Source organism: Hippopotamus amphibius, chromosome 16 (genome assembly GCF_030028045.1).
Source record: "Hippopotamus amphibius kiboko isolate mHipAmp2 chromosome 16, mHipAmp2.hap2, whole genome shotgun sequence".
Classification (NCBI taxonomy): Eukaryota; Metazoa; Chordata; class Mammalia; order Artiodactyla; family Hippopotamidae; genus Hippopotamus; species Hippopotamus amphibius.
The window spans coordinates 50001890-50016832 of record NC_080201.1 but is presented as its reverse complement, the minus strand read 5'-3'; the positions used below and the strand labels follow the sequence as shown (position 1 = coordinate 50016832).

Sequence of the window (14943 nt, the reverse complement as noted above, 5' to 3'; positions counted from 1 at the left end):
CTACCACTTTCTTGCTGTGTGACCTTAGGCTGGTGCCTTCGAATCTCTGTTCCTCAGTCTCCCAGGTGTAAAACGGGACAAGGAAGTACTTCCTCAGAGGGCTGCTAGGAGGGTTGTGTTAGTTTCCTGGGGCTGCCATAACGAACTGCCACACACTGGGTGGCTTAAAACAGCAGAAATGTATTCTCTCACGTTCTGGAAGCCGAAGTCTGAAATCAAGATGTCAGCGAAGACTTGCTCCCTCTGGCGCATTCGGGGAAGAAGACTTCTTTGCCTCTTTCAGCATCTGGTGGCTCCCAGTGAGGCTTTGCTCGTGGCCGCAGGGCTCTAATCTCTGCCTGTCTTCACGAGGCCTTCTCTGTCTCAAATCTGCCTCTGCTTTTCTCTTATAAGGACATTTGTCACTGGATTTAGGGCCCACCCAGATAAGCCAGGATGATCTCAGCTCAAGGTCCTTAATCACATCTGCAAAGACCCTTTTTCCAAATAAGGTCACAGTTACCAGTTCCATGGGGACATACCTGTTTTTTATTTTGGGGGGGAAGGTTGGGAAGAGGACAGTATTTAACCCACTACAGGGTTAAATAAGGAAAAACTAGAGCTCAGCAAAGCACTGGACACAGTAAGGTTTTAATGAATGTTAACTATTCCCTTGATTTTTCTTGGTCCACAGGATATTGTTGAATGTTTTTAATAAGTTGCCTATCTTTGAGATTCAAGAGCTTTCCCATGAAAATGGGGGTCTCTTGAGGAAAATCAGCACATTTGGCATCATTGCACCAAACTCCCCCAAGAACACGGAGCCCTGAGAATTAATTGACCTTCAAAGGAGCATGTGTGTGGCCACTTCCCCACTCCCCAGTATCACCTGCCTAGCCCTGGGGCATCAGAGTTGGAGTTCCTGGACCAGATCTGTCCTGCTCACTGTTGCAGCCCCACTGCCCAGCCAGAGACCTGGCTCAGAAAGCCAGTGAGGGACCCACGACTTCAGATCTCACCATTGTAGGTCGTGTGACCCTGGGCAGACCCTTCCCCTCCGTGGACCTGTCTCCACATCTGTGAAATGGGGGAAGGCATGATTCCCTGGCCTTTCTCCTTGTGGAGCATAGCACGGGGTTTAAGGTCAACAATGACTTACTGTGGCAGATGAACTGCCAATCCTGCTGCACGTTAGAATTGCCTGGATAATTCTCATTTTAAACACCTAAGACCATGAACTTCCCTGGGGGTGCAGTGGTTAAGAATCTGCCTGCCAATGCAGGGGACACGGGTTCAAGCCCTGGTCTGTGAAGATCCCACATGCTGCAGAGCAACCACTGAAGCCCACAGCCACAACTACTGAAGCCCATGCACCACAACTACTGAAGCCTGCATGCCTAGAGCTCATGCTCGACAGCAAAGAGAAGCCCCTGCAATGAGAAGCCATTGCACCGCAACAAAGAGTAGCCTCCGTTCACCGCAACTAGAGAAAGCCCGTGCACAGCAATGAAGACCCAACACAGCCAAAAATTAAATAAATTAGTAATTATAAATTAATAATTAATTATAAATAAAATTAATTTAAAAAATACAAAAGACACCTATGACTATATTCCAATTCACACCAAAGGTGGTTGCCCTTTGCATACAGAATAGATTTTCAGCATGGCCTTCAAGGCCTTTAGTCCTTCCAAGATCCCTCTCTCATTCATTGATTTTTAAAAAAAATTTATTTATTTGGCTGAGCTGGGTCTTAGTTGCAGTGTGCAGGATCTTCGTTGCCATGTGTGGGATCTTTAGTTGTGCCATGCGGGCTCTTTATTTATTTAATTTTAAAAATTTGTTTAGCTGCATCAGGTCTTAGGTGCGGCACACGGGATCTCTGTTGTTGCACATGGGATCTTTCGCTGTGGCTCACAGGCTTTTCTCTAGTTGCGGTGCAAGGGCTTAGTTGCCTGCCCCGTCGCATGGGGGATCTTAGTTTCCTGACCAGGGATCGAACTCGCGTCCCCTGCGTCCCCCCAGTGGTTAAGAACCCATTGGAAGGTGGGTTCTTAACCACTGGACCACCAGGGAAGTCCCCACGGTGATGTTTAATCCAGCCAAACACTGTCCAATAGAACTGAGATAACAGAAAAATTTTGCATTTTTACTGTCTAATCCTCAGCCACTGGCCAGAAGCGGCAATTGAACTTGTGAAATGTGGCTAGTGCAACCGAGGAACTGAATGCTTAATTTTATTTCTTTTTAATTTAAAAGTAAATAGGCACATGTGGCCAGTGGCTGCTGCCCTACACAGCACTCATCTCAGATTCCCTTTTGTTATATTCATTAGGGATTCAGTTTTCTTTTTCTTCATAAAATGAACCAATTTCCTCAACACTATTATTAAACAATCTATTTCTCCCCCCATCAATTTGCTCCTGCCTACACTTGGGTCTGCTCTGGATTCTCTGGGGTGAAGCTTGGCAAATCTAGTGAATAGCAGGGATGGAGGATCACGATTCTACAGTAATAGAAGTTTTTCATTTTCTTTTTTTTCTTTTAGACTGCCCCATGCAGCACGCGGAATCTTAATTCCTTGACCAGGGATTGAACCCGTGCTCCCTGCATTGGGAGCACGGAGTCTTAACCACTGGACCACCATGGAAGTCCCAGTCATAGACGTTTTAGTTAGACACACAGTCACCCCAAATAAAGACTACATTTCCCAATCTCCCTTTCTGCTGGGTGTGGCCATGTGACTAAGCTCAGGCCAAAGAGGTGGTGGTGAAACCTTTGGGTCACGTCCTTGAAGGGAAGGGGCGTGGCCTCCTATTCACGTGGCAGAGGTAACAATCCTAGGATGGAGGAGCAGTGAGATGGAAGGAAGATGGGACCCTGCTGACTGGGCAGGACTGAGTCCCACACTCCTGGGTCTTTTACTGAGAGCAATTGTAGATCTCAGTGGTTCTCAAACTTGAGTGGGCATCAGAATCCCCCGGAGGGCTTGGTAAGATACAAACGGCTGGCGCCACCCAGAGTTTCTGACTCAGCCCGAGGTGGGGCCTAGGAATTTGCATCTCCAGCAAGTTCCCAGGGATGCTGCTGGCCCGGGAACCACACTTTGAGAACCACTGGTCTGACTTGTTTCAATCACTCATTTCAAACACACCTCTGACCCACAGGTGAATATACCCCTGACTCCCCTTCCTGGGTGTTTGCTGTTCAGACCATCACCCACAGCGCCTCCTGCTGCAGCGGAGGTAACATTTACTCGGTGCTGAGTGTCACGTCTGGTCAATAACATCTGGACAAAGCGAGTCCTTCGGGCCACATGGCTCTGCGGCAGGTGTCCGCTGCTGCTCTGTCCCACTTGCCCTTCTAAGAAGCCTGGAAACTCTCCTTGCCCCTTAGGCATCACTTAAGGTCCTGGTGGTAGGAGTCACTGGAGTGGGAGCAGAGGGTGGGAAGCTGGGAGAGCCACCCTTCTGCGGCCACAGCTGAGACATGTGGGCCTGTGGGGTTCACGTCGTGCCACTGACCCCTTTATTCCTCCAGCCCCTGGGAGCCGGTGGCCTCCTGCCTTTAATGCCTGCTGTCTGGGTCACTGGTCCTCTGGCTCCTCCAGCCTCCCCAGTGGTTTGGTAACCAAACCCCTGGATTAACCCCCCCCCCCCCGTTGGAAACGACTGGAGGGGTTGACTGATACCCTGGGAACCCCGTATGTGTGGGCAACAGTAGCTGGAAGGAGGCAGGGGGTCTGGAAGAGGAGACGCCCTCATGCCACCTAAAACCATTCTTGAAACTGCAGTGATGGTGACTGAAGGCGACAGTTAACAGCAGAGTCTCTGTGGAGCCAGAGCTGCCCCACCACACAAGGTGACAGGCAAGTGACTCCTGCCCTGAGCCTAGAGCTCTCCGGATGCCTGTGAGATCAGCACACCGGTGCTGTAAGGGAAGAGACTGCAATGTTCTCTCCACCAGCCTTATCTGGTTCTGGACTCACAGGCATAGCAGCCTCCTGAAATGAGCTGGGAGCTATCCTCTTCTATTTTCTGGAACATCTTGTACAAGGTGGGAATTACCTGACCCATCCGTCTGGTAGAACTCATTTGTGAAAGCATTCAAGCTTGCTGTGTGTTTGTGTCCCCGCATGTCGGGTGCGGGTGGAGAATGTATTTCTTCAGTCTTTTCTTGTGTTCTGTTTCTCCTTACGCCACATTTGGCATATTTTCCTCCCAGAGAAAACATATCCACTTCACCCAGGCCTCAAACATCATATACAGCAGTCGTTGCCTGCACTGCTGTTTTAAATCTCTCTGTTTATCTATCTAGATCATGTGACCAGGCTGTCACAAACAGTGCCCCTATTCTTGGGGGACTCAGGGCCTGTGGAGAGGGGTGCTGTGGAAGTGGGTGCTGACAGCAGGGGTGAGACAGGACTAAGCTGGGTTCCCTGGGTCCTCTCCACACACCTCCCGCCCACAAACCAGGCCGAGGTCCCTGGTGCCACGGATGCCTGGAGGGCTCTGAGGGGGTGGGTGGGGGGTTTTCCCTCCTTGCTCTGCCAGCGTCCCCAGGAGGCTGCTGCTGCCCTGACACCTCCCAGGGTGCTGGGAAGGACACACGCGAAGCCCACACTGGTCTGGGGTGGTCACTGCCCAGAAGACAGAAGCAGCGCTGTCACCTGTTGGCCGGATGTTCTCTTCTCCAAGACCCAGCCTCAGCCTAGAGGGGAGGACTCAACCAATGGAATATTCTGACGCTGGTAGCTCCAGGTCCATCTGTCTTAGCCGATCCCTCAAAAGCCCATCTGCCCGCTGACCAGTTCCCTGACATCAACTCACCAAAGATCAGTTCCCACCCACTGAATGCGCCCCAGACAACCTTCAAATTACGCTTCCAGCAAACTGCAGATTTGGCAAAGTGGTCCTCGTGGCACATGGACTGGTAAACTGGCTGCTTCCAGACCTGGGGGGCATCAATCCAGCCCTGTAACCGGCTGCTTGGACCGGGAACTCCCGCTCACCTGCAGACGTGGCCCTGAGCTGGAATCCCGGGGTCAGCCAGGCCTCCCTCCCAACCCTAGGGCCCTTCCCTGTCAATTCTCCCTGCGAGATGGCCTGGACGGGCGCGGGGGGCCCTCCACGCACACCACACACACACAAAACAAGAAAATGTTTTAATTGTAAAACTAACTCGAGGGACGGGGGGGCGGGGCTGCACCGAGGGGTCAGGAACCTGATGCTTCAAGCAGTGGTTCTGTCCCCGGTGCCACCCTGTGGGACAGAGACCATCTGTCCCCAGATGGCAGCTAGAGTGTTATAAAATGACAATATAAATAGACTTCTAGAAAAGAGGAGGCTGTTCCAGGTGCAGTAGTCATGTTCTGCAGAGGCTGGGGGTGGGGGGGGGGAACCCCGACCCCGTCTCCCCATTCAGCCAGAGAGGGATGCGGGGCAAAGGGAAAAGGCCACTCTTCAGACATTCATGATCGACCCCCGCAATGGCTCAGGGGGGAGGGGCTGTGTGTCAGGCGAGGTCTCAGGACACCCACTCGCAGGCTGGAGGACAGGGGAGCTGGACCTTCCACATGCACACACGCATATACACACACACACACACACGCACACCTCTTTTGTAGTGTTGTTTCCACCCCCGGTGGCCCCCACTGCAGATTTCCAGTGATGGGAGGGCCACCTGTCCTTCCTGGAGACAGGGAAACACTGTGGCGGGCCTGTCCCAGAGGATTGGAGGGTCCTAGGAGCCTCATTTGCTCCCATGAGTCCCTGTGTTTTTTTAAAAGTCACAAAATCAAAACAGGAGTTCAGTAGTAGGGTCCCGCGCACAGCCCGGCGAGGAGGGTGGCGCCACACGGAGTGTCTCCCGGGCTGGGAGGACCAGGGGCCGGCCCCCCACTGGCCTCTGGCAGGGCAGGCAGGGGTGACCCGAGGGGCTCTTTGGTTCAGGGACAGGGCGCTGGGCCTCATCTGGTGCGGTTCTGGCGCATGAGGGGCACGATGCTGGCGGGAGGGCCCGCTTTGGCCAGGAATGGGTGCTTGAGCAGCTCCGCCGCCGTGGCCCGCTGTGCCGGGTCACGCACCAGCAGGCGGTCCAGGAAGCCCTTCAGGGATGGCGACACCTGTCGGGATATGGGCGAGAGGGTCAGGGAGTCTGAAGGCCAGCTGCACTGCTCCCTCGCCACGGGGCCTCAGTTTCCTCCCGTCAAATGGGCTGACGACATCTACTGCACGGGGAGGGGCAGAGAGGTCCCAGGTGCCTAGCGCTTGGCTCCAGGGGCTCACGTCCTCCCCATTTCTGAGGTTCGGCAGGAGCCAGCAGCAGCTGGGCCCCGGAGGCACCCCTCTCTCACTGGGCCACTCCTCCACCAGGAAGGCCCCTCTCGGGGACCTGGCTATGTGCTGTGTGCGTCCAGCCAGGCCTGCCTCAGCACCACCTCTGGGATGTGAGTTCACACAGATACTCGAGGCCTGGGGCCACCTTGGGAGCCACCCAGACCCCAGTCCTGCCCGCATCCAGCGCTCTGCTTGGGTTTGGGGCTGGGTGGTGCCCTGCCTCCCCACCCCGCGCCTGCCTGTGCGTGGTCTCCCTCACACTCGCCGCCCATGCGAGGGGCCCACCTTGTGCAGATTCTTCAGTCGGGGGGGCAGGTTGTCCCGAATCATCTTCATGGCTTTGAGGGGAGGCTCATTGAAGTAGGGGGGCTCCCCGTCCACCATCTCGATCACCATCACCCCCAGAGACCAGATGTCCACCTGTGGTGGGGGAAGGGCAGCAGCGCTGAGCTGTGCAGGGATGGCCAGTGCTCGGGGGACACACACAGAGGGGTGGCCCTGGTTCTGTCTCTGCCTCTTTTTGCTCCTGGAGTCCTTGGGCCCTGAACACCCTCTCTGATACCCAGCCTGCTGGACCCTATGCACTCCTCTCCCAGGGAGCCCTCTGAAGGGCTGTGCCCACCCGGCATCCACCCCCTTCTTTTTGCTACCCTCTACCCCTCCCCCCCAGATTCCTCTGGAGAGCCCCTTCTTCCCTACTTCAGTCCGTGGAGCATGGCCAGGTTGCCAATTTAGCCAAGTCTAGACACAGTCATTGGTTCACGAATGGGCACGTGACCCAAGCTAAGCCAATCACAATCAACCCTGAGACTTTAACCAAAATATACAGGAAAACAGTAGCGCTCACTGGCAGGGAGATAGGTCCTGGAGTTGCCAGGGTCACTTCTGCTCTGACCAAGGAGCACCTGCCTGAGTGAAGACTACAAGGGGAAAATTCTAAGGACCCATAGCTTTCCATTTTGCTAAATCTGTCTGAGATGGTTTTGTCACTCACAGGCAGCCCTGATTGAGATGGTCCCTCAGAATCTCCTCCCAACCTCCCCCACCAGAGAGACCCCACTCCTGCCTGAGATTCCCCCAAGATATGCTTCCAAGGGTGCCTGGGCCAGGCACTGGGTCAAGTCTTGTTGACTGACTGTGGAGGAATCCTCAGGCCCACAGGCCACAGCTCGAAGACCGCAGGGCCAGGCAGGTAATGGCAGGGAGTGAAGCGGGTCAGTGCAGGCAATAGAGATGGGTGGGGACTATGGCCAAGACAAAGCAGCCCCTCAGCACCCACTCTCTGTTGCCATGTGGGAATCTGGCCTCCATGTGGTCAGATCTCTTCGTTTTCCAGCAGAGGATAAAATTCAGATTTCACATGAGAGCGCTCTTCTTAAAATGCTTGCAAGAGCATCGGAGCACATCGGCCAGTCTGTGGCCTCTGCCCCAGGCTGGCAGGCAGGACCAGGGCCACTTCTACTCAGCATCCTGTTCCCACTGCCAAACACTGGTCTGGCTCCAAACTAGAACCCAGTCAGCGATGGGTACATGCAGGCATGCCTACTTCTTCTCCAAAACTGTCCCCAGCAACTGAGCCCCCTCACCCCCAGCACCCCAGTTGTTCTGGACTGTCACAGCGTAAACCAGTGCCGACAGCGGGATGACCCGGCTGCTCCTGGCTCACCTCTGGCCCGTAGGGGAGGCGGGAGATGAGCTCCGGGGCCATCCAGTAGGGCGTGCCGACCAGGGACTTCCTCCGCGGCACCTCCTTGCTCACCTGGGCACAGAACCCGAAGTCCGACAGCTTCACCTGGAGCAGGACGTACGCAGTGGGGTCAGAGGTGCTGGCGGGGGGAAGGTGAGCAGGGGCGTCCACCTATTTAAGTCCTTGGCCTCAGACACGCTGGGTCTCCCCCGTGCTGCCCAGGGGTTAGAGCCCGACCTCTGGGGAGTTCTGCCATCCCCTGGCCGGGGCCCTCAGCCGTGTCACCTGCCCAAGACCACACCATCTGCCTCCCGGACAGAGTCTGTGCTGTCTTGGGGGAAGTGGCTGGAGTCCCACGGGTACCAAAGGCTGGGCAGGGGCTCAGACCAGCGCTGGCTCCCGATGCTGTGCCCTGGGCCCCTGCTTCCCAGCAGGAAGCATATCTTCAGCTGGCAGGCGTGAGAGGGGTGCAGCCCTGTCCAAGGGTGTACGTGGGGACGCGGCCTGCCTCTGCAACAACCACGTCCCCAGAACCAAGGATTTATACCTTTTTCGGCACCGTGGGCCCTGTTTAGACTCTTGAAGATGTCTATGGATCCTCCTACCCTCAGAGAGCATGCTCACACACGTCCCCCGAACACATCTGTAGACATCTTTAGGTGTTCGTGGACCCCAACTGAGACTCCCAGTGAAACAGAGCCTTCCCCCGACCCCTCCCCTCTGCTGACTGGTTTAACTTTCTTGAGAGAGGTGGGCAAATCAGCAACAAGGATCTGGCGAGAGTCAAGGGCCCCCTTCCACTGAAAATCACGTCCTCTCCTGGAATATGAATGCAGGTTCTGGCCACTGTGAGGCCCATTCACGGACCTCAGACTCAGAACTTCAGTCCAGAAGATGAGAGACAGGACTGGAGTCCACAGTCCACACCTGGATGCCGGGCTAAGAACAGGTTCTCACGTGGCCAAGAGCTGGCCAGCCCCCCAGATGGCGTCTCCCCTCTCTGGGTGCAGGGCTCGACGAGGGTCCTTAACGGCCGGTGCTGATGGCAGAGCCCCCACCAGCATGAGCCCCTTGACCGCAGGAGCGGAGTCCCCCACTCACCTGGACCCCTGACTCGGGACTGTCGTATGAGGAACGAAAAAACGTACTGCTCCTCAAGAGACTGAACTGGGGGTTGAGAGCCCATCCTACCAGCAGAGGGAGAGCTGGGGAGCGGCGGGGGGAGGCCAAGCCACCCCACTCCTCACCCTGCCGTCGTGGGTCAGCAGGATGGAGTCGCTCTTGATGTCGCGGTGGATGACCCCCTGGGCGTGGAGCACGGACAGGGCCTGCAGCACGGCCAGGCACACGGCAGCAATCTGCTCCTCGTTCATCCTGGCGGGAGCGGGGGGGGGATTGAGTGACTGGGGCAGACAGGGCCCCGCCCTGGGGCTTGAGAGGGGCAGAACCTACTGGCTGAGACATGGCCTCACTCCAAGGGTTCTTGGAAGGGACGAGTCCTGTCACGGGGGAGGTCTGAGGGGACCCAGGTCCACCCTGGGGAGCCGGGGGACACAGCCGGTTGGGTGTCACAGGGTCCAGCTGCCCAGCAGTACCTGGTGTGGGTGACGATGTCGGTGAGGGCGCCTCCCTCCAGGAACTCCATCACCACCCAGAGCTCATCCCCGACCAGGTAGCTGTTGTACATCTCCACCACGTTCTCATGCTGGTAGTCCCTCATGATCACCACCTGGCCGCAGGAGGCTGGGTCAGCGAGGCGGAGGGAGGGCCACCCGCTCCTGCCACCGGCACCCTCCCGCCTGCCCCTCAGCCCAGGTGGGGGCCCTGCCACACTGCAGGTCCGTTCCACCTGCCACTCCTGCTCATCGGGGTCACCTTGGACGGTCCTCCCGTGGCCAAAGCCAAGAGACCTCAAAGGCAGCATGGGGCCTGACATCTGCACTCTATTCCGGGGATGCTCCCACCCCACGCACAACACACCCCACACTTCTGACGCTGATCTCTGACCAGCCCTGAGCTGGTCCATGAGTGACCCTGACGATCGGGCTGGTGCTGGGAGAGGGAGCTGGGCCGAGAGCGTCTAAGCACAGGGCTGAGACCAGAAGGACAAGCAGGTTTCGGGCAGCTCAGATACAAGGCGGGGGTGAGGGTGGGGGAATAGATTTTAGGGGCAGCAAGGCCTAGCAAGGCAAAGCCCGGCGGAGGTAGGGGAACACGATGCCTACAGGGGCCATACTAGACTGGTGCAGCTGGAGTGCCATAATACTGGGGCACAGCTGAGGAGTGTGGAGCGGTCAGGAGGCAGGAGCTGGAGTCGGACAACCCGGATCTGATGTCCTCCTGGACTCTTGCATCAGAGGCTGGGGGACGCTCCCAACACAGATTGCTCTCGGGAAGGAGCCAGGGGTCTGCCTTTGCAACAAGCTCACTGGTAGTGAGTCCCCCAAGGGCCAAAGCCTGAGGTCAGACAGAACCGAGCCCCAGATAGGGATGGACCTCAGATGCATGGCCAAGAGGCCAGGCCTTTGTCCCAAGAGTACCAGGGGGCGCTGCAAAGGGCAGTAAAGGGGGGTATGGCAGCCCTTTGGCTGCAGTGTGGGAAGCGCCCAGGAGACGAAGGCTGGGCCCAGCAGCAGAGGACGAGCTGCAGAGGGATGGGAAAGGAGTGACAGGCTCAGGGCTGACAGACTGGTGTGGGGGCCAGGGAGGGCCCGGGCTCTGACCTGGGCACACGCGTGGCAGGGCCTCTCCGAGACAGGGAACCAGGAGAGGCAGGTCTGGGGTAAACGCTTTGGGGCCAGTATGGGACTCGGTGGGCACGAGGGGCCTGGAAGGCACGCGGAGGGTGGGGCTCGGGGTCTGGCCAGGAACGGGACAGCTATGGCCGAGGGTGTCAGCCTGGGGAGGTGTGGCGAGGGAGGACAGGAGCTGGCCCAGGACCCAGCCCTGGGAAACCCCAGCCCTGGAGGGCCTCTCCCATCCTCACCCCACGCGCCCTCAGAAGCAGGCGGCGGCGGAGCCGCGGGGGAGAGGTGCAGGGGGCGGGGGCCGCAGGCCCACCTCGTTGAAGAGCAGCTCGCGCCTCTGCTGCTTGCGCAGGTCCATCTTCTTGACGGCCACCAGCCTGCCCGAGCTGCGCACGGTGGCGATGCACACGATGCCCGTGGAGCCCTCGCCGATCTTGATGAAGTTGTCCAGGTAGGAGCGAGGGTCGCCGGGGTCCACCACCAGCTGCAGGGCAGCCCGGAACTGCTCGTGGGACACGCGCTGGGGTTCCCGCTGTGGCGAGCGGGGGCCGGGGGGCCCGGGGGCGGGGGGCGCAGCGGGGGTGACGAGGCTGCGGGCTGGAGGGGCCAGCTGGGGCTCGGAGGCGTGGGGGCCCAGCACCCCAGGGCTGGGGGGGCCGTGGGCCCGGACGGGGGGCCGGGAGGAAGACTGGGGGATGGCCAGGCCCCCCACCGATGGCCCGTTGGGGGCCGCGTTGTGAGGCTCCCCCTGCAACAGAAAAAAGAGGCGGCTGTCAGTGGAGGGGCCGGGGGGACAGGGACCCTGGCTGCGGGACAGACACATGGTGGTCAGGATGGAGATGGACAGCGGGCTGGGCACGGGTTGGAGTCGGTGGGTGGGAACAGGGAAGCTCTGGGAAGGGGACGTGGGGGGCCCTGGAGCAGGGGGAACGGTTACCTGGGCGCCCCGGGATGGGTGGTCCGTGTCAGCCCGCGGGTACGTGTTAAAGGGCCGGCCAGCCGCCACCTTCGCCCCGCTGGCCAGACTGGCCGGCTGGTGGGGGGTGCTGACGTCGGGCCCAGAGAGGGGGCGCTTGTCCCGGGAGGACTCCTGGGGCCCCCCCGAGCCCTCCCTGGAAGACTTGGGCCTCTTGTCCGGCCCCACCCGCCGCCTGTCATCACTGCCGCCACCAGCCTCGCTGCGACTGGCGACCCGGCCTTTGCCGCCTGCCTTCTCTGGGCCCCCTCTGGCCGTGGTGGCCTGCTCCGCGGGCATCCCGTTTTCCTGGCGGGCACGGGCGGGGGGCGGCGGGCTGTCTCTCCGCAGGGAGTTGGAGCGCGTCACCGACATGTTCTCAAACTCGTCGAGCAGCAGCGTGAGGGCCCCATCCTTGGCGCCTTTGCTGCCCCTCACGATGGTCTGGGGTCCGGGGCAGTGGCGGGGTGGGGGCCGGGCAAGGAGGAGGGGGACACAGGACGTGCATCCGACACACGAGGACAGGACAACACAACACACACAGAGACAAGACAGAGACGGAATGAAGAAATGCCATGGGGTGATGAAGGCGCTGGGCAGGCGGGGGCAGGGCCAGGGAGCCCCTGCAGCGCCTTCCCCAGCACCTAGCCACGGGTGGCAGGAGGGGAGCTGAAGGAGACCCTGCCCATCGGTCAGGCTCTTGCCCCTGGGCTGGACGCCCCTCCGAGAAGCACCCCCTGTCTGCTTTTTGCTCTCCAGGCTGGGGGGTGGTCCCTGCCCTGCGGGGTGGAGGGGAAGGAGGGCAGAGGCCACGCCACCCCATAATCAGCCTGGAGAGCTGCAAATTACAGGATGCTGGGGCCAGGGCCCAGCTTAGCGCGTCGTCCCCTGCAGCCTGCCAGGACTGTTAACCCCAAACCACGCTCTCTGCTCCCCTGGAGGCTGAGGGTGGGGTAAAGGGAGAGTCAGAAAAGTTTGGACCCAAAGTAGAGGGAAGGATTGCCCAGGAGCAGGGCTGGCAAATGCGAATGGCCATGTAAAGTGGGTCCTGAATCCACCCTCACCCGCCATGGCCACCACCCTAATCCAAGTCACAGCCTCCAGGGTTCTCCCGGCCCCCACTCAGCTCCAGGCACATGGGCCTCCGAACTGCTCCTCAAACACACCAGACACACTCCAACCTCAGGCACTGGCTGTTCACTCTGCCTGGAACGTCTTCCCCCCAAGTTTGCCCAAGGCTCCTCTCCCCAACACACCCACCTACTCAGGTCTTTGCTGGAGGCTTTTGCTGACTACCTGTCGTCTAAAATGCCAGCCCCTAATACTCCCTATCCCCCTCCCCTGCCTTCCCCTTTTCTCTAGAGCACGTAAAGCCAGCTGACATACAGCACGCGTGCAGCTGTCCACCGCCTGCTCCCTCAGTGCAATGTTCGTGAGGGCGGCCACTGTTTCTTCCTGTCTGTCTGTTCTGGCTGCGTCTAGCACCTAAAACAGTGGCTGGTATACAGAAGGTGCTCAATAAACATTTGCTGAACCTGTGAGTGAGTGAGTGAGTGAGGCAGGCAGGCTGAGAGGAGGCTGCGGAGAGCAGAGCCTATGCCCTCCGCCCTCCGCTGTCAGTCACTGGCAGGCAGGGACACGGGCCGCCGGACATCCTGAAGCCAGAACCGCCTCAAATGTGCCGAAAACTCGGATCCCACAAAACCTGCCTACAGGCCAGCACGCCCCCGTGGGGCCAGCCCCTGCTCCCTGCCTCTCCTGGGCTTGGCTGCCAGCCTGGAAGCCTGGCCTTGCCCAGGGGCCCAGTGAAGCAAGGGAGACACCTGGTCAGGCTCTGGTGCTGGAGTAAGAGGTGGAGAAGTCCCTGGGGGCTGGGGAAGGGTCTGGGAGGACTAGGGAGTTTCCCAGCCGAGGGCAGCAAACGCAAGTGCCCACAGGGGCCCCAGGACAGTGCTAGCCCATGTGGCTCCTTTGTGCAACGTAAGACAAGGTGCCCCCACCTCCAGGCAGACACAGTCCCAGGTGGGGCTCACGGCTAGCAGGCCGCGCAGGGGCTAGACTGTAGGAAGCGCCCCAGTGCGGGCACAACCAGCAGGCAAGCAGGGCTGGGCGGGGATGGCACTGAGGTGGGCCAGGGTGGGGCCTGCGGGCCCAGGAGAGCCGGCACCCGGCCTGCGGCGGCAGCTGCCCCTCCAGTTGCTCCAGCCACGTCAGGAAAAGCCAGAAGTACAGATTTGGATGTGAAGTCTCTTGCTTTTTTAGGTAGTGGCAAAGAATTCAAAGTAGCCAAGAGCCCTGGGGCGCATGAACACCTCAGTGGGCGGCCCGATGGAGACCCCGGGGGAGAGCAGCCGCCTGGGGCCCCTCCTGCCAGGCCCAGGCCAGGCCCCGGGAGAGGATGAGTCAGCCCCAGGCCTGCCCCCGGGCGCTGAGCCTGCTGACGGGTCCGCCCGGCCCCACCCCTCCCCTCGGAACAACCCTGGCTGCATTCCCCCGGCCTGCAGCCCTTCCTGGTTCCCACTGCCCTTCGGATCAAGTCCATGCTCCGAGGTCGGCTTCGCAGGCTGTGCGGGCCGCACCCTCTGTCCCCAGACCAGCCTCACCACAGGCCACGCCTGGCACCGGGGCCACGGAGACAGGAAAGGGGTTAGGAGCATGGGCCTTGGAAACGGACCTCGATTCAAATCCCAACTCTGCCCTATTGCTCAAGATGGCAGGGAAAAAAACCAAACCAAAAACCCGCAATGCTTCCTGTGGGCCATTTCCTCCACTAAAAGCCCTGCCTCTCCACCATCTGCCTGAATGACTCCTCCTCATCCTCAGCCCTCAGGGCTCAGCTCAGGAGTCCCCGACTCCAAGAAGCTGGCCTGGACCTTGGGGCTGGGTCAGGCACCCCCTCTGGGCTCCCCCAGGCCAGCCCTGACCACTGGCGGTGGTCGCCATGTGGGAACAAGTCTGTCCCTCCCCCTGTGATGGGAGCCCTATGAAGGCCCAGGACAAGTTTGTGGTACCGGGGATGGGAGCACAGAGCCCAGGGCGTGAGGCTCCAGGACAGGAGCACGGCTTGGGGCTGGTGTGGGGGACTGTTGGAGGGTCAAGGTCAGCGTAGGGTTCTCAGGAAAGTAAGGAGGGGTCAGCATTGAGGCCAAGTGAGGGATCAGTGAGTGGAGGGGTGAGTGAAAGGCAAGGATTAGGGCAGGGGTTTGGGGTGTGTCTGTGTGGAGGTCAGTGAGGGAG

The 14943-nt window shown here is 59.2% G+C and overlaps 1 protein-coding gene across 6 annotated transcripts in view; it reads right to left on the bottom strand.

Annotated features, from left to right (window-relative positions):
- Positions 1-5128: 5128 nt before the first annotated feature.
- Positions 5129-14943, bottom strand: part of PAK4 (p21 (RAC1) activated kinase 4) — a 45761-nt gene continuing 35946 nt past the window's right edge. For 5 of the 6 annotated variants that reach the window (XM_057712198.1, XM_057712200.1, XM_057712202.1 and 2 more), the window contains 7 exons: positions 11689-12150; positions 11065-11499; positions 9600-9733; positions 9252-9378; positions 7984-8109; positions 6603-6737; positions 5129-6103 (listed from right to left, as the gene is read on the bottom strand). In XM_057712198.1, the coding sequence (XP_057568181.1) occupies positions 5948-6103; positions 6603-6737; positions 7984-8109; positions 9252-9378; positions 9600-9733; positions 11065-11499; positions 11689-12150 (1575 nt within the window). In that variant the 3' untranslated portion in view covers positions 5129-5947. The remainder of the gene's footprint in view (positions 6104-6602; positions 6738-7983; positions 8110-9251; positions 9379-9599; positions 9734-11064; positions 11500-11688; positions 12151-14943) is intronic. The other variant, XM_057712205.1, reaches the window with a different exon arrangement.